The sequence below is a fragment of the Strigops habroptila genome, chromosome 10, assembly GCF_004027225.2.
Source record: "Strigops habroptila isolate Jane chromosome 10, bStrHab1.2.pri, whole genome shotgun sequence".
Taxonomy (NCBI): domain Eukaryota; kingdom Metazoa; phylum Chordata; class Aves; order Psittaciformes; family Psittacidae; genus Strigops; species Strigops habroptila.
The window spans coordinates 18,760,514-18,778,854 of record NC_046359.1 but is presented as its reverse complement, the minus strand read 5'-3'; the positions used below and the strand labels follow the sequence as shown (position 1 = coordinate 18,778,854).

The window sequence follows — 18,341 nt, the reverse complement described above, 5'->3', positions numbered from 1 at the left end:
AAACTGTTCTAAGATTCTATTACAAGTGTGTGCATGTGTGTATATTAGCTATCCAGCTATAATAAGGTCTTGCTATAGAAACTTTTTATATTTCTAGGGATATGCCATTTGTTGATAAAAGGTCTAATGTTCTTCTATATATGCTGTATTACTAAGAACCCTTTAATATAAAAAAACTTTGAAAGCTGGAGCACAGGGAGAAGTTCCTTTAAAACTTGGGTGGACAAGATCTTTGGAAGAAAAAGAAGCTGTCTTCTTTTGTCTTTTTTTTTTTTTTTTTAAGTAAGTATATTGTAGCCCTATGTTTCTACTTACATCTGATTATTTTCTTCACGTTGGCCTGAGTTAACCCTGCCCCCTACAGCATTCACCCTGTTGGTATGGAAAATTGAAAGTTCTGTAGATTGTCTTAGAAGGAATTTCTCCAAGTTTTGATGTTAAAATGGGCAGTGGATTAGAGAAGAATTAAAGAAGCACCATGGTAAAGTAAAATCATGTTATGATATGCATGACTTGCATCTATTGCTAATGATGTAAGTTTGATATTTGGAATTTCAGTCATCCTTGCCGCTGTAGTCATCTGGCTGTGGAAGCAAAGGGCCTTGACAGAAGCAGGTGTTTGGATAATTCTGAAAATTGCATGGAAGAGAAAGACAGCTATTTAATCCAGCTCATACAGCCAATTGGAATTGCTGACCTTTTACAGAACTGATGGAATTTTAATGAGTTGAACTATCTCTGAATTAAGCTGGTTGATATGCTTGTGGTTGTGGTTTGAATAAACTTGTTCTCTTGCATAGGTCCAAACTAGAAATAAGCTGGAAGAGAAAATCTGGGAAACAGCTCTTTAACTCTTTTTAAATTAGATTAATGGCCATGTATTTGCTAGGGACTGACATTGTATTTGTAGCTTGTTGTTTTGCCCTAGTAAAATTTTTATGAAAACACCAAAATTTATAGTTTTAGACTACGTTTTCCCACTCTAAATCTTCTTTCCAAGAAAACATGACATACCTGGAGGAATAGGACAACATATTGTGCTGAAGTACAGTGGCATATTGATTCTGGTCTGTCATAGGATTAAGGAATGGGGAGGAAAGCAGGTGGCAACTACAGAGCACTATAAGAAACTCTTCTTGGTTTTTCTTTTCTTTTTTTCTTCTTTTTTTTTTTTTTTTTAATATTTGTAAGCAGCATAAAGAAGAAAGCCCAGAGGAATAAGGAAAACATTGAAGTGCTTTATACTGCTATAGGAACAACGTGAAACTTCTTATGCAAAACCAGCATAAAGCAGGATGTCCTTATTTACAGCACATGAAGAAACTCAGAGGCTTTTTCTTTTCTTTGAGTGAGTATCTACATGCATTCCAATCCTTTGGTAGTAGGTGTATCTACAAGCACATACAATTCTCAAATGGGCATCTGCAGCTAAAGTTCAGTTCAGCAGAACTTTTAATTGCGTTATTCTGTTTGAGCTTAAAACTACTGCAGCTGTGAATGCCATATATTAAATCTCAGTGCCTTCAGGTGTGTCCTGCATGCAGTCACATGGTCTTAATTTTTGCTCCAGGTGTTATGAGAGTGTATTGACGATATCAGAAATACCTGGATTTACTTTACCAAGTGAAGAAGTTTTTTATGCTGGTAAGTAAAAATTATTTGCATGTAATGTTGATGGCTCTTGTTGCTGTTTTGTAATACTTTGAGAGTGTTTTGGGGATTTTTTTGGTAGTATTCAGGTAAGTATTATGAAATTACCTTTTGGGAGGAAAATGTTGTACTTAATGTTCCTACCAAACCCCTGCTACTGTTCAGTTTATTTTCTCAACATTTTGTGAAGATTAGTGGTATTATATATTAATAATAATCCTCAGTTATGAGGTGTGATGTGAGTTTTGCCTTTATCCTTAGACTTTTGAAGGGAAAACCTTCATTATCTGTCTGGTTTATGAATTATATTTTGTAGTAATATACCTTGAGACCAACCATAAGGATACCTTGAATCTTACTTCAGGTGGAAGTAGAGCTCACTCCAGATCAGGTGGTTAGCAGAGAGGTCTTCTGCAATGTTCTTACCAACTAGTCTGAATGAACTTTTACCATTCAAAGGCTGTTTTCACTGCACTGGACTCGAGCTTAGACTTTCAGTTCAATATCTCTATATCTGAATAGCTACATCAGTTGATGTCTTCGGCAAACTGCAGATTGTCTGCCAGTAAATATTCACCAGATACTGAAATGTGGTTCTGAGCTCCAATAATTATTTCTTGGTGCTACGTAAGAAAGTTTTCTTATCTGTGCCTAATATAGCTTTGCAGAGTGTGTGGGCAATTAGCGAGGTGGCTTTTCATAGTATGAAAAAGGAAAGATTTTTTTTTTTTTTTTCTGCTGAAACAAGTTTGAGCTAAATAGCAACACAAACCAACTTCACTAGAAGAGATGGTAGTGGACTACAGAAACCACCCCAAAACGTCTTATTTTAAGAGAGCACTATCTGGGTGTCAGGTAACAAGGGGTGTGGGCACTCCAGCGACATTGTCCCACCGGGACTACAGAAGGGATTGAATTCTGAGGTCTGGCGGCGGCTGAGTCTCTGCGGGGGCTGACGGCTTCCAGGTAGGACCTGGACCCGAGGTTCCTGCCCGCCCGGGGCCTGACGCTTTCGCCCCCTGGCCGGGTGAAGTGTGCTTCTGGCTGCCCCGGGGTGAGGAACCGGCAGCTTGGTCACGTTACGCTTCAGAGCGCCGGGAGCCCCTGCCCAGGGAGGGAAGAACGGGGGCGACACAGTGACGGAGAGGTGGCCCGCAGCCCCGCATCTCCTGCTCACGGCGGCAGGTTCGGGCGGTGGCGAGGGGTGCATCCCGCCCCGGGCAGGATGGCGGGGCCCCGAGAGCCCCCGGGGCGGGGAGCTCGGACAAAGGCTTCCAGGAGACGGAGGGGCATCCGGCCGCGGAACCCCGAGGCGGGGTCCGGGGAGCGGATCAGCGTCCGCCGGGACGAGTGAACTTCCCCACGGGCGCGGGGAGCCTCCTGCCCCCCAGGAGGCGGTGGCACCCAGGAGGCGCCGTTTTCCTAGCGGCGACAGCGGGGCTCTTCGGTGCTGCTTTCTGCTTCCCCGAAGGTGGCTGCCGAGGAGGGGGAGCCGGGGGAGGAGCCGGCTTCATCCCCGGGCGGGCGGCGGCCCCTTCACTGCGCCAACCTGCAGGCGGGCGGGCGGGCGGCAGCAGCCCCGCCCGGCCTGGCCTCGCTCTGTGCAGGTCCGCGCCTCCGTCCCGGGCAGAGCCGCGAGCAACCGTGTCCCGCTGCTTCGGTCCTGGGCTGCAGCTTGCTGGCGGCGAGGGCAACACGCAGCGGCATCTTGGAGCGCCTTCTTTCCCCTTTCATCTCTCTCAGCCCACTCCTCTCTCGTACCTGCAGCCTTTTCTTCTCCCTCCACTCCTCCTACCTTGTGATTTCTCCTTTTCTCCCCTTTCTTTTCCCGTTTTGTGGTTTTTTGGGGGCGATTTTGCTTTGCCTCTCTTTCTTTTACCCCCATCTTGTTCTTTTCTGGACCCTCTTCATCTAGTGCTTCTTAATTTCTTGATTTCTTCTGATTTTTTTCCTTGGACTTTGCCTTGTCATGTCAAGATGGAAGTCAGGCATGACTGGCTCTCCTCATCCCCCCATGAGGGCTTCGAGCAGATGAGGCTGAAGAGCAGACCCAGAGAGCCTTCCCCAAGCCTCACCAGAGTAGGTGCGAACTTCTACAGCACTGTCAAGCAGCAGGACTACAGTGCCAGTGTCTGGCTGAGGAGGAAAGACAAACTGGAGCACGTAAGCCAGCTTCTATTATTCCTTTTGTTTTCTTTCTAGACCTCTGTCTAGGTACTCTCTTAGGCTACCTCTCCGTCAGCTTGGACTCCAGGAGAAGTGTTGCTCCAGTAATTGGGCATGGCATTTCCCAAAAGGCAGAGAAAGGAGCTACTTAGAGGTCCCAGCCTAGTCAAATCTGACATAAATAAGATGTCAGTGCTGTTCTCAAACCACATGTGAGTCTTCCTAACTGAAATATTTTTTTAATGTTCTCAGTTTATTCATTCTTCTGTTCTGCAAATTCAGCACTGATGTGGGAGGAGAAAGATTGGGATGGTGCAGATGGAGGTTAGAGCATTTATCTCATGGTGATTATAATGTAGGTCTAGAATTGCTAAAAGAAAATAGTTTTTTTTTAAATTCTAGCTGTGATTCCCCTCCCCCTTTTCTTTTTCTTCTTCATGCATGAGACTTTGAAAATACTCAGTCTGTGTGGGGGAGAGGAGATTTCCTTCAACACGTCTATTCCTGCAGCAGTAGTACATGACTTAACTGTGTTTGGGACCACAATAAAACTGATACTGTGGACAGGTCTAGTGAATATTTCATGAGACTTTAAGGTGCTTCTAAGTATTCCTGTCTCAGATGATGTTTGAAAGCATTTTTCATGTTACTTCTAGCAGCAAGGAAATGGGCTGAGATGACCTGCATACTGTGTAAGAGTTTTCTGAACAGCCTGTGAGGTGAAACCCATTGTTACAGTGTACAGTACAATCAAACCAGGAAAGTAGCTGCATTTATAGGGATGGAAAAGAATAAGGATGGGTTTGCATAATGCAACAGTCTGTCATTCTTTACATTAGTAAGTAGTTTGCAGTCACAGGCACGTTGTACCACAGGAAATATTTTTCTGCGCATCTTGAAGTCAGCCACCTGAAATCTCTTTGGATAGAAATGGTCTCATTATAAGGATAAATTGCCTTTATTACATGAAAATTCTAGGTGGCATAGTAGAGTGCTTTAAAAATGAAATCTGAAAAAGGCTCCTCTACCAACTAGTTCATGGAGTATCACTCTCACTTCCCACTAACCTGCAGAGTATTTTATCCTTATTAGTGAAATCTTCAACTTGAGTTGTTTACACTTCCAGGGAAATGACAAGAACTGTTGAACAGTTGGAAATATCCCATCTCAAATGTTGAGAAAGGTATTGAGTCCTGTCTGCCTTCATACACATGTTTTTGTGATTCTTCACACTAACAACAAGGCTTCACAGTAGTAAGCTTGTAAGCAGGGTATTCTCCCATTGTGAACCAAGAAGAAAGGTCAATGCCTTATCACAGTTAAAACATAGAAAGCACAAAAATATGAGCTTTGGCTTTTGTAATAAGCTTTTGCTACATCTGGTTACGTGTTGATATGTGTCATCAAATGAATGGTTATTAATTTTAATTGGGGGGAATAACCTGCCAGCAGTTTGATAGCTAACTACTATTCTGGTAGCTGAATATTAGCATGTTCAGATATCTGTATTTTAAATCACACCACAATATTAGCATGGCCAAAGAAAATAGGCATTAACTTGTTAGAAGATTACAAGTGAAAAAACCCTTATTTTGTGTATGGTTTGGTTGGTGGATTTTTTATTTGTTTGTTTGTTTTTTTTATGCTGAAGTCAGTATTTTGTTACAATAAATAACCCTGCATCACTGGTGTGAAAAGCTTTTTCTGTAATCAGTTTGGTATGAATGCATGTTCTTCTGGGGGTTTCCCTCTCATTTGATCCACTTATTTTTATTCCCAAAATCTACTTGAATAATGTAAATTAGAAAAAAAAAAAAAAAAGGTATATGGATATTTCTTGCTTTCCATGAAGTATTTATTTCATTGATATCTATTGTGAATACCCTGCAGAATATTAAATATGCCAACAGTATGTATGTGAAAGTACTTTGGTTTTATGATTTAGGGTAATTGCATTACTCATGAATGTGGTAACAGACAGGCTTTTGCATAGCTCCCCTTAATGAATGTAAACAAAATATGTATTAATTTTTAGATTGTATTTTGGTTATACAGTTTTGGAGCAAGGTTGTTGCTTTCTGTTTTCAGATAAGTCTTCGAGGGTTTTTGGTGTATTTTTTTCCAAATAAATTATCTCCTACAGTCCATTCTTCCACTCCAAGAGACAAACCAATTCATTTGAGAGATATCATTTTAAATCGTATGGGCATTGACATATGATAGCTTATGGTCAATATTGGATAATGAAGATATACAAACTTCATGAGGTGGATGGAGGACATGAATGACATTTCATTGCAGCTCCCTCTGAGATAATCATGTTACTTGATAATAAAATCAAAATACAAGAAGTGAGCATACATGGACTGCTTTTGAAAGTATATCATCACAAATTTCATGGTACATAATGACAGAGATAGGCAGAAGAAGGTATATAGTGAGTATAAGTCAAGATATGCGTGAACATATTTGAAGTTTCATACGTAATGTTTAGGCCTTTGGGAGAGGTTGTTTTTTGCTTCATTGAAATGATTTCTTACATTGATTTCAGTGTGGTTGTAACAGGGATAAAATTGGGCCACTATATTTTGTACACTACTTCCTTGTAGACCACAGTAAATATATTATATTGACTTTCATTAAAGTAGCATGATTTATTCATGTGAGACACGTCTTATCCAGATATAGTTTGAGGGGCTAAAAACTACTTCTGATTAAAACATTTTTTTAATATTAAAATTCTCAAATACACAGTTTGTTTCTAGATCTCAAATTTGCAACAAAGTAGTTTTTTGGTGTTGTGGACTTTTTTTAGTTTTGTTGTTTGTAGGTTTTTTCTTTTTGACAGATCTCATTTTGAAGAGTGTGTGTAAAGAGGTTCAAAATTCAACTGTTGCCATACCTCTTCTAAAAGTACAGAACAAGTTCAGATGCACAAATATGATACAGTTTCTTTTAAAATTGTTCAATACTTAATTATTGACTGAGCATAGAGGAAGACAAAATCTGAAATGTATTGCTGGCGTCTTACTAATTGATCTTGAAATGGGCCTTTATATAGTGTGTCTCCTCATTGGCTAATTGTTTACATGGATTATCTTTTCCAAGTGCAGTAACACAATTTGTACCACACAAGATCTGAACGCAGCTCACCCCTGTTTTCTGTTGTGAACTTGGACACCATATTTAAGATGAAATGAATCTGCTGTAACATGTTTAAAGATAGGTCAGTTAGAAGTTTTAGCTAAAGTGGGGACTCAGTGTACTGTGTGCTGTAGCTCATGTGTTGTACTTTTAATGGAGGAAATAACTAGAGGTGTGAGGAACTCTGACATTGCAGATGTGACCGCAGTGATGGTGCAAACCTGTGGCTGAAATGCCTGCAGAGTTGAGATTGTTCAGATTCTATGTATCTACTTTAGCTGGTTCCTCGTGCCTTTTTGTAAAGTTGTTTGCCTGGTACTGGAAGAGTTGAAAACTGTTGTGTGAAATATTCATAAAGTCTCCTTTGCATAGTCTTTTGTTTGTTTGTTTGTCTAGTGTTGCCTTTTTAAATGAAACATAAATTGATTAAGGGGAAAAAAAAGGAAGAGGCAGGGATGGGGAGAAAGAGTAGCTAACCTGATAGCCTTTAGCTGGTGGGAGTTACTGATGTATGGCTTAGTTTACAGCAGACCTCCATCATGTCTGTATATCCTTCAGTAATGACAAGTACTGTATAGCTGCTTTCTCAGTACCTCAGCAAAGAATTCTGGAGAATTAGTTTTAAATAATTAAAAGTTAAAACAAAAGCAGATCAGTTTTCTTCTTAAGTTACAGCAGATATGCTTCAAACTTTTTTTTTTTTTTTTTTTTACGACAAATACAGACATTGCTTCTCAAAGATGTAGTGGTAGTCTTTCTCTAATAACTTTTAATTATTTATGTCAAAACATTTTTTAAGTTGTCTTCAGAAAATGCTTCAAGACTATGACTTTTTGGGAGATCTGGTATCAGAAGAGTTTTATTTACTGGAGATCCTCAGTTCATTACCTTTAGTATTATCATAATCGAAGTTATTGATAATTCTTGCATCATCTCTTGTTTTTACGTAAGTTCTGATTGATAGCAAAGAGAACATTGAGATTTTCAGATTTTAAGTGCTCTTGCTGTTACGAGAGTTGACTTGACCTATTGATGTGACGCGGCTGATCAGCGTACCTCTTCCCTTTGGCAGCATTGCTACCCAGAGAGAAAAGAGTTTATGAGGTAGAGGGAGGACAGTGTCACGTGGCAACAGAGGCAGATATCTAATGTGCAGGTGTTAGGCCTGAGACAATTACAACATTGCGCGACAAGCATAGCTGTGATACTTCTCAGAGCTGCATGATCAAATCAGAAATGAAAGATAACTTTAATTCACATGTCATAACATCTGTATAAAAGTTGAAATCCCAAATCCAACTCTGCCAGTTCATTGTTATTATTCAAAAACTGGTAGTTCTCTTAGGCAGCCCTTTTTTTCTTCCCTCTTTTTTAGTTTGTATTTCTTTCTTCTTATGATACAGGAAATTGTTAACAAAAACATTGTTGGATAGTTTAAAATTGTGTTTCTGCTCTTGCATGTGAATTAGCATGCGTGTTAAAAGTGAGAGGGCAGATTTATAGGCTTCAGAATTTGACATCCTAAGGATGGCAAAGGGCAGCATGTGCATAGCTATAACTTGTAATATGTAAACAAAGAAAATGGACATAACTTAATGTAAAGCAAGTAACAGGATTGGAACTCCGTGAAGACAAATCAGTTCCTGAACAGAGCCGTCAACTTTAGCTTAAGGGAGAATTAGCAAAGGATCTAAATCAGAATTCAAAAAATCATTACACATTCTTGAAATGGTCCCTGTATAGCAGTAAATGCAAACATGTGGGTTTTTTTTTTTTGTTGTTGTTGTTGTTGTTTGATTGATTTGGTTTTGGTTTTTTTTTTTTAGTTAAATGAGTTGACAGTGTCTCCTGCATTAAGGAAGTATAAATAATTTGTCATCTGGAATAATGTTGGATACCAGCAAGAATAGTGCACCATGTATGAAGATACATAAGTGGGGGCAGTTCAGAGGGTTCTAAAATTGGTTTCCAGCATTTAGAACTTTTTGATAGCGTGGTTGCAGATAATAATTCCAAATATCTGTCTGGTCCTGGAGATAGATATTTATATTTAGTTTTCATCATTAAAATCAAGGGAACAAACTCCATTAAGTAGAGGGACTTTGGCTTTTCCTCAGAAGACGACTGACGTTTGGAAGTGTCTGCCTGCAGCAGTGGTACTAGCATGTGTTGAGATTCTCGCTGAAGGAGTAGCACGCAGTTTGCTTCAGTGCTGACAGACTGTGTGTGGAGGAATTCTTCTGTTGAAATACTGCTTTCCTTGAAGGTGTCTTTCTCTAGTAATGTTTTTTAGACAAATGTAGTTAGAGAAAAATAAATGTTCATAGAAATGGAAAAAGGGGACCGAACTGATTGAACAGTGTTGGGAAAACATAGCATTTTAGGGCAGAAAAGGCAAAACTGTTTCTTTCAATTGTAATATGGGGAACTTGAAATCTTGGCATTTGGAGGGGAAAGAATAACTTATTTCAGTAGTTACCATGCATAAAGGTAATTTTATATTGTCAAACTATGAAAAAAAATCTAATGGTTAATTTTTGTCTTTCTAGTTGTGGTGGGTTGCCCTTGGTTGTCTGCCAGCTGCCCACTAAGCCACTCTCTCCCTCCCCCTCCTCAACAGGACAGGTGGAGAAAATGAGATAAAATGTCTTGGAGCTTGAGATAAAGACACGGAGATTGCTCACCAATTACTGTCACTGGCAAAACAGACCCAGCTGGGGGAAAATCATTTTGAAAGTCCAAATCTCTCTAAAGCTAAAACTGAAATGTTTTGAGAGGCACAGTCACTGTAACAGACTTAATTTATAGTGTCTGGCTTCATGTTGTTGCACAAGAAAACGTAAGAACTTGAAGCTTCAAAGATGCACTTAAAATATATCTATATATGCATATATAAATTTAATTCAACCTATTCAAGATTTTTTAGAAAGGAAGTTTCCTAGTTTCTGAACAAAAGACCTAATTCTTAGGCTATGCTTGTTCCAGGTGCTAACTTCAGTGAAGATATGAGAAAAGTAGTTTTCACTGCTGTGCCTTTCCTAATGCTACCAGAGTTAGGAAAATCCAAATTAGTTTTTTGATACTGTCATCCCTTTTTATCAGTATTGACCACCCTTGTTTAAGGATTTTGAAATAGCAGTTCCAGAAACTTGCAACTTAATCTTCTTGTCTGTTACACAAATGAATACTCTGCAGTCTTCAGTGGTTTGCTCTTGTAGTAAACCATTGACTTTTAAACATAGCAGGAGTACTTAAGACACTAGGAAAATTATCTTTATTAAATATGTACTCACAAATGCAATCACTCGCTGTCTGTAGAAGATGCCCAACAAAGCTCGTCTCTGTGGCTGAATATATGTTTACTTTAGGCCTTATCCATTCCAGAACAAGGAATGTTAAAATACTGCAGTGAAAATCTCTTTACCAGACTATCGAAAGATGGAAACAACAATTCAACTCATGCCAATGATTAATAAACACCACTTCACTGTCATTCAGGATTGGAATTCATACACTCTTAATCATTCCTAGCAAAGAAAATCCTGTGCTGACAATAGACTTCCTGGATCTTTCTCCCCTGGTGGAGACCTTTCCTGAGGGATGTGCTTATGAATGTCTACTTCTTGCCTTGCTATGTTTGTAACATCATTTAAGGTCCGATTCCCAGGCCTTTTATGTAGTTTCCTTACTGGGGGGGGGGGGGGGGGGGAACCAACAACAACAAAACCCCAAACAAAAAAACCCCACAAAGAAACAAAAAAACCCAAACCAAAAATGACACCCCCCCAAAAAAAAAACCAAGTGACTTGGTAATGTCTTGGAAAGTCCATATAACCTCTTAAACTGAATATTCCCTCTGTCATATTAAAGAATCTGAAAGGAGGTTTCTTAAAATGAGATTTGGATGCTTTTTTGAATTTTTGTATTGCTAGATTTTCCATTACTAGATGACAGCTGTTAGAGCTAAAACGTGTAAAATTAATTTTCCAGTGCACTGACACTCATCTATTGCCTGTAGCATTGTGTAGTCTGAGCAGACAATCAAGTTGTTTCCAATCTGCCCTTCACAGTTCTTGATAACTAGAATAGATTATTTGAGGGTATATCTAGATTAGGCAATAAGTACATGCTGGGTTCTGCATCCCCTAATCAGCCAAGGTAGGAACCTGTGCTGCTGCTTGCTCATGACCTGTATGCCCAGGTTTCCAGAGTGGGGGAACAATGAACTGAATGGGTGCCTAGGTGTTACCTTATCTGGTGAGGATGCAGTTGAACCATTAACTGAGGACTGAGGCACTTCCAGGTTCACCAGACTTCAGTGTTACAAAGGAAGCCAGTTAGCCTACTGTTCCATCAAAGTGACTTAAGTACTGGGCTTCTTGTGGTTGTCTTTCGCTGTGCCTCAGTGAGCAGAAGGGCCACTTAGCTAAAAGTGAAGAAATACATGCAGGGAATTAGGAGAACCTCAGAAGTTCAGGAGGAGGAAGAGAGGGAACAAATGATACATTGGTGCTGATGAAGTGAATCCATTTAATCAGAAATGACTTTTTAGTCCTAAGTTTTTTGGATGCTTATCCCTCAAAACTTAGTCAGATATTCCCCCCCCCCCCCCCAGGTATGCTCCTCAGAATTCCTTATAAAGGAACTTTCATAAAGGCTTTACATATATAACATAGGATTTGAGTATTTTCAGAGTGTTTTTTGTTTTGCCCAGAGAAGTTGTGGCTGCCCCAGTCCTAGAAGTGTTCAAGGCTAGGTTGGATGGGGCTTTGAGCAACCTGGTCTAGTGGAAGGTGTCCCTGCCTGTGGGAAGAGATTGGAACTAGTGGATCATTAAGGTCTCTTCCTGAGAAAGCTGGGGCTGTTCAGCCTGGAGAAAAGGCGGCTGCATGGAGACCTCATAGCAGCCTTCCAATATCTGAAGGGGGCCTACAAGGATGCCGGAGAGGGACTCTTCATCAGGGACTATAGCGATAGGACAAAGGGTAATGGGTTTAAACTTAAAACAGGGGAAGTTTCTGTCAGATTTAAGAAGTTCTTTACTGTGAGAGTGGTGAGGCATGGGAACGGGTTGTCCAAAGAAGTGCTAAATGCACCATCCCTGGCGGTGTTCAAGGCCAGGCTGGATAGAGCCTTGGGTGACATGGTCTAGTGTGAGGTGTCCCTGCGCATGGCAGGGGGGTTGGAACTAAATGATCTTAAGGTCCTTTCCAACCCCAAATATTCTATGATTTGGCTTCTTTGTTCTGATCAATGTGTTATGTAATTTGACTCTGTAGATACAATCTAGCCGTGGACAGAGAAATATCAGAGTGATATTTTTAGCAGTACTTCATTGGCTTACTCTCTGAAGATAGAAAAAATTTACCTATTTTCTTCCTCTTTTTCACAACTATAAACCCTCTTCTCTATGTGCACTATTTGTAAGTGAATACAGTTGTGCATTTTATTAATTTTATTAAAATCAAGGATTTTAAAAAACTTAGTAAGTTCTGTTTCTGACTGCATGATGTCAACATAATGAGCAGCTTGTTTTATAATTCATATAGTTGTTCCAGCACATAAATACTAGTCATTCTATTATAATTTTTGTTCTTATTTGTATTTCACTATTTACATTTGCAATGAAATGTTTAATGGAATAAAAAAGCTAATGTATTTGAGACTTGCTACTAATAAAAAGTGATTTAAATAATTCCTGCCACTTTGATACATTAAATAGCCTGTATTTCCATGGGGTATTTTGAACTGTTTGGAGCAGAACCAAATGGGGAGCAGTGCTGACATGGCATTTGTGACCAGTTTAACTTTCATGATCTGTTGTTACTACAGTAAAGGAAAATTTACTTGATTCTCTAAAACCTAGTATGTGCTGTAAAATGCTTGTCATAATAGGCAGACGTGTATTTTTTTTGAAACACATGAATGTGTAGAAGTTAGTAAAGTCTTTGGCATTTCCAGCCACAGTAAACATGGCATGTCTCACTAGTACTTTTCATGTTGCAGAAATTGTGCTGCTGCCCATTAAGCTCCATGACTGATCCTTTCTAGGCAGGAGGTTTTTAATAAAGGAAAACGCATTATGTGTTCTGAACAAACTTCAGGCATTACTTCAACTGAGGCTACCTACTTATTTATGAGAATGGTGTTAAAGCTGACAGTGACTTGAACTCCACTTCCTCGATGCAGTTTGTACACTTCTATTTGATCTTGTACCAAAGCCATGGTAAAGTCTCCCTTGACTTCACTACTATGGATTTAAGTTTTATATGAGCTACTTGAGAGCAGACTGTGGATCAGCTCAGCTATCATGGGTTTGGGGCAAAAAAGTAAGTTGCATGTATAATGCTAGCAGTTGCAGGAAAAATCTGTCTCGCCTTTTCTTGAGCTTTAGGTCTCTGGATCATCAGGCTGGTCACTGGATACATTATTTGAGAACGCTTTGCAGTTAGCACAGGGGAAGACCCATGACAGGCTATGGAAAGGACAGAAGGCATCCTACTGTAACAGATAGGATGTAAGAAACTGTGAAGTCTATGTGAGGATGCAAAAAATTATATAGAACTAGTTGCCCACTATTTGAGTTCACCTTCAGGTGTTTCAGAATGGAGAATATGGAAGGAATACAGGTGCATTTGAAACTTCAATTATCTGCGAAAGACTAATGAATAGATGGTAAAGAAAACTCAGAAAAAACCAAAGCTACCTGTGAAATTGTTTCTTTGCTCTCAATTAGAAACCTTCTGTTCCTCATTAGAAAGTGCGCATCATGCTAGAAATCAAATCAAACCTAAACTGGAATATGATCTGAGTTTAATGATAGCAGCATCATCTGCCTTTCATGTTTTGTGCTTATTTAAGTGGAAATGTGCACCTGTTTTAATGATAATAATTGGAAACAAAAGAAAAAAAACCCAAAAAACCCCACACCATGTTGCCTTTTGAGGAGAATGAATCAGGTAAGCAAATAGAAGAATGTACATTAATGTGACTGGTGGCTGTGATTAAAGATGGAGACTTGTCAAGTTCTGTTGTTTCCCAATAGCTGTTTATTGGCAAGGACTCATGAACATCTTAGTGTTCCTGGAACACTAAGAAAAACCCCAAGTGATTAGGGAACATATAGAAATTCTGAAGTAGCATCCTTCCTGTGGCTTTCTGGTGGCTGCTGGCAGAAGTTGGCTTGTTTAGCCTCTTTGTGGGCAGTGATAAAATAGCCAGCATAAATTAGGTTGGGAAGATGAGTGGAGTGGAATAAGTTAGGGCTAAAGCTCTGTCAGTTTACTCTAGGCCTGAACAGCTTCTAAGAGCCTATGCAGTCGATTGATGGGATGGAGGATTTTCTTTGCTTCATAAACAGTAAGTTTGAGTGTGCGTTTCTAACCCTTTGCCGACTGTTACCTTCTGGATAAAAATAGTTTAAAGATTTCAAGCCAATGAGTTGTCTGAGGCAGTGATTGCACTTTTTCCTTTCTTCCGTTAAATCAGTACATTCAGTAACCTTTTCCTGCTTATTAAAGAATTGTCTTATAGCCTGTAGCAGTGTGTTTAGTACTGTAAACTCTCACATTGAAGGTATGCTATCTACTGACCTTTATGTTCTTTAATGGTTTATGGAAAAGTAGTTTCCCTAAGTTTTCAACAGGATTCATAATGCTAAGTTGTGGTAAGATAGTGAGCCTGTCCTTCATGTCATTTATACATGGCTTCAGTCACAGTTTGAGGCATTTGCTAAACTGTGCTATTTTTCCATGTATCTTTTCATGGAAAATCAGTATGTTTTGTGAATAGTTGACTTTTGCTATTTGATGGTTAAGAAGTCATTCGGAGTCATGCGCACAGTCCTGTGCATAAGCGCTGCTTAAAACAATAGAGCATGGAATATATTCAGTGCTGCCTCTGTTGGATCTGTGAGTTTTAGATTCCTGAGAAGATGCATCTTCTGCATAAGTCCTGTTACGTAAATAAAGATTGCCTGGTTGGTGCTGCTGATTGGGTGGTTCTAAGGAAATACAACTTGAAAACAAATAGCTTAAAACAAGCAAACAAAAAAACCCAAAAAACCACCAGTGAATGAAAGCCCAAAAATTGTGAAATTATTTGCAATTTGAAAGTATTTTTTGAGTTATTTGTTTGTGGAATGTGACTTACACCAAATCTGTGATGCTGAAGGGTGGTGCTTATTTGGGATGCTGTGAGCATCAGAAGATACTAATACACCAAATGTGTATTTGTTTCAGGCGCTTGCAGTTAGCATGATTTATTCTTTGGGTAACAACAATTCCTTCGGGTCTAGCATGAAGCAAGGTCACTTATGTGTTTTGGAAAATGTTACCCTTTTGAACAAAGCAATTACCTTTGTCAGTGTCAGTGAGCTGCTGTCCCTGCAGACACTTCTTTCAATTCCCTGTTGGGCATGTGTCAGGCAGATAGCACTAACCCTTCTGTGTTAATTTTATCCAATTTTTAATGCAAGTATGTTTCTCTCTGAGCTTTGTTGTCATGGCTTAGTTGCATTCAAGCTGCTGCTGTGGAAAGCTAGAATGTTGCCAGCCTGTATTCTCTGTCTGTGTGGTAATAAGGTCTTAAAGCACATTAGCCAAAATCAATTTGTTTCAGCAAACCATATGACAGCTGAAATCTTGGACTGCTGAAAATTTAAATTAAAAAAATAAAATAAAAAATTCTCTTCAGTTTGTGCATCTTTGTGTCCCCTGTTTGTCTGGTGCGGGCTGTCCAAGCATTTTGTTTTGGGCTTTAAATTACTGTTGCTTCATAGCTGCATTTTTAAAAAGCTCCTGTATTGCACAACTGTTTCCCTGTTTTACTTCTCCAAGGTTTGACTACTTACCAAACCAGGGCATTTTCATTTCTCCTTTTTTCTATAATTTCAATCTCATCACTTCTTTCATAATGCTTAGTTTTTGTATTATATTTCTTTATTCCTTGTACCTACCTGCTTTCCGTTTCCCCCTGAACTTGTCTGATCCACAGCACTATTTTGGTATTGCATTCCACCTTCTTGCCATGTACCTCGTGTGGAACTATCATGGAAAATACAGTGAGTGAAACATACGTAGGATTTGCAAATTACAGTTCTTTTACAGGTTTATACGTAATTTTTATGCTGCAGGGTAATACTTTCTGAAATTCTTAAGTCATTTAAATTCGTAAGTCCTGAGCATGCACTTTTGAAAACCCCTGAAGTTACAATGAAAATGGAGGGTCTTTGATTGTGTGACAATCTGAGTTGGGCAACCGCCTTGTAAGTTCTGTCTATAGATCTAGTAATGTAAAAAGCAACGATTACACTAAGAACAACAAAACTTCTTGCCACCAGTGTGGCTTTGTTATGTCAGCCAACAGCCTGTTCTTTCAGAATCTTCTTCTCGCCCTTGTAATTAAATGAAGAGCTCGGATGTTTTCAGGCAGCAAAGTACAAGCAACTGTACCATTGTGCCTTGAACAGGGACGTTTAAAACTTCTTCTCTAGATTATGGCGTCTCTTTCCCAAGGGACAATCTATTTTTTGTTTTCAGAAACAGATGACTGTGTGCATCTTTTGAAATTAGTTTATGCAGGTACTAAAAGTTAGGATTTTCTCTGATCTAGGGAAAAATTTGCAATAGATACAGAAATGCTTTGCTTGTTATAGGAGCACACGTGTATAAGTAATGCTTAGTGATTTACAGGCACAGTACATAAGACACATGAAATATGTGTGTATGTGTTAGTTGTCGGGTTACCATTGTTTGTTGTATTTGCAGTGTTGGTTTTTGGTTTGGGGTTTTTTTTTTTTCCAATAGGGGATGTTAGTATTTTTGAAAGGTTTTAAGATCCCTTTCCTGTTTGGATTGATCTTGATGACTCTATTCAAGCTGTTGCTTTCCGTGATTTCTTTCTTGATAAAAGTCTCTCCCCAACAGCTATTTGTGATTTGTTTGTTTGTTTTTCTGGTTGTTTCTCCAGGATTTAGGGGATTAACATTTTGTTATAAGAACTTTTGCAAATATTTGTTGCTTTGTTTATTCACTTTATGACTGCTTGGCAACAGATGTTCTCAGTTTATTTCTGGACATCATTAATTTTTGATAGCATATCTGACTAATTTCTTCAGGCTCTGAGCATGGTAGTTCTGACTGGAGTAGAATAGCTTGATGAAGAACAAGCTGCTGATGGGCATTTGATTTATTACCACCTTGATGGAAACACCTTCCCAAAATACCATTCTAAATAACAATTGCATGTCTCATTAGAGACATTGTGATGATGTAATCTGAAAACAACATAACATAACTACTGATAGTGGCGTCTCTTCTGTGAGTTATATGGAGTTTATAGTAGCTTGTTTTAGCTCTACTTAATTAAAGTCTATATATGTGTATGCCTTCAGCTATTGAGCTTGATACTGTGATAGGTTTGTTTAGTTGTATTTATTGCATGTTTACTATGCAGCTGTGTTGGTTTTTCCCTTTTTGGTAAAAAACAAAAAAAAGGGGGTGGGGGGAGGGAGGTGATGACCTTGACAGCAGAAAAGAAGGTTGTCTTGTTATATTGTCCTGGCTGCTGTGCTTTGCACGAGGCGTAGATGAGTGATTTTTGAGAGCAACTGAGTCATGAGCAGCGGGGTGAGAACTAGATGATTCTTAAGGTCTTTTCCAACCCTAACTATTCTGTGATTCTGTTGAGGCCTGGAGAAGCTTTTAGGGTGGAGGTAAGACAGAGGAGAGGAATTGGAAGGCGTGAAGGAAACAGACTGGAAGAATTCCTGTGAGGAGTAGCGAACTTGCGTGTAGTTGTACGATGGTAGAAAAATAGAAGCTTTTTTTAGGACTCCGGAGGTAAAAATAGGAGGAATTGTTCAACTTGGCCTTTGAAAGCTTTTGGATCTCATAGTCAAATTGGAAGAAAAGACTGCCCTGCAAGATAATAGAGCCAAATTTTATTTTTCAGATTTTGCCATGCAGTGGGTTTGAGTTCTGGGTCTTGTATTAGCTTAAGATTTTTGTGTTAATACTTAGAAATAAAAAGGTGGGAGTTTTTGTTTGTTTCTTGCTTTCTGAAAGTTGGAGGTATTCTAACTGTGAGTTAATTTTTCAGAGTCTTAATGCAGCTGGCAAGTCCTTTGGGTATTTTTATTGCTTTGAATTTTTTATTTATTTGCAATTCACTGTTCATGACTGAACACAAATAATGCTATGATCAGGTTGCTTTTCTTTCTCTTGTTTTTAACGGTTGCTATCTGCAGAGAAGGCGCATCAGTAATTTGAGGATGTCTATGCTAACGCTTTTGACAGAAGCCTTTGCAAGTATATGCATGCACAAATATTTCTGAGGTGAGCTTTTTTTCAGCCCCAGAAGAGCCCATCCAAATGTCTGTA

At 39.1% G+C, this 18,341-nt stretch overlaps 1 protein-coding gene across 6 annotated transcripts in view; it reads left to right on the top strand.

Moving 5' to 3' along the window:
• The first annotated feature begins 3,139 nt into the window (after window positions 1-3,139).
• Window positions 3,140-18,341, top strand: part of PLD5 (phospholipase D family member 5) — a 175,053-nt gene continuing 159,851 nt past the window's right edge. For 2 of the 6 annotated variants that reach the window (XM_030499799.1, XM_030499800.1), the window contains exon 1: window positions 3,193-3,813. In XM_030499799.1, the coding sequence (XP_030355659.1) occupies window positions 3,628-3,813 (186 nt within the window). In that variant the 5' untranslated portion in view covers window positions 3,193-3,627. Of the gene's footprint in view, window positions 3,814-18,341 lie in introns of all 6 variants that reach the window. The other 4 variants (XM_030499803.2, XM_030499802.1, XM_030499805.1 and 1 more) reach the window with 4 other exon arrangements.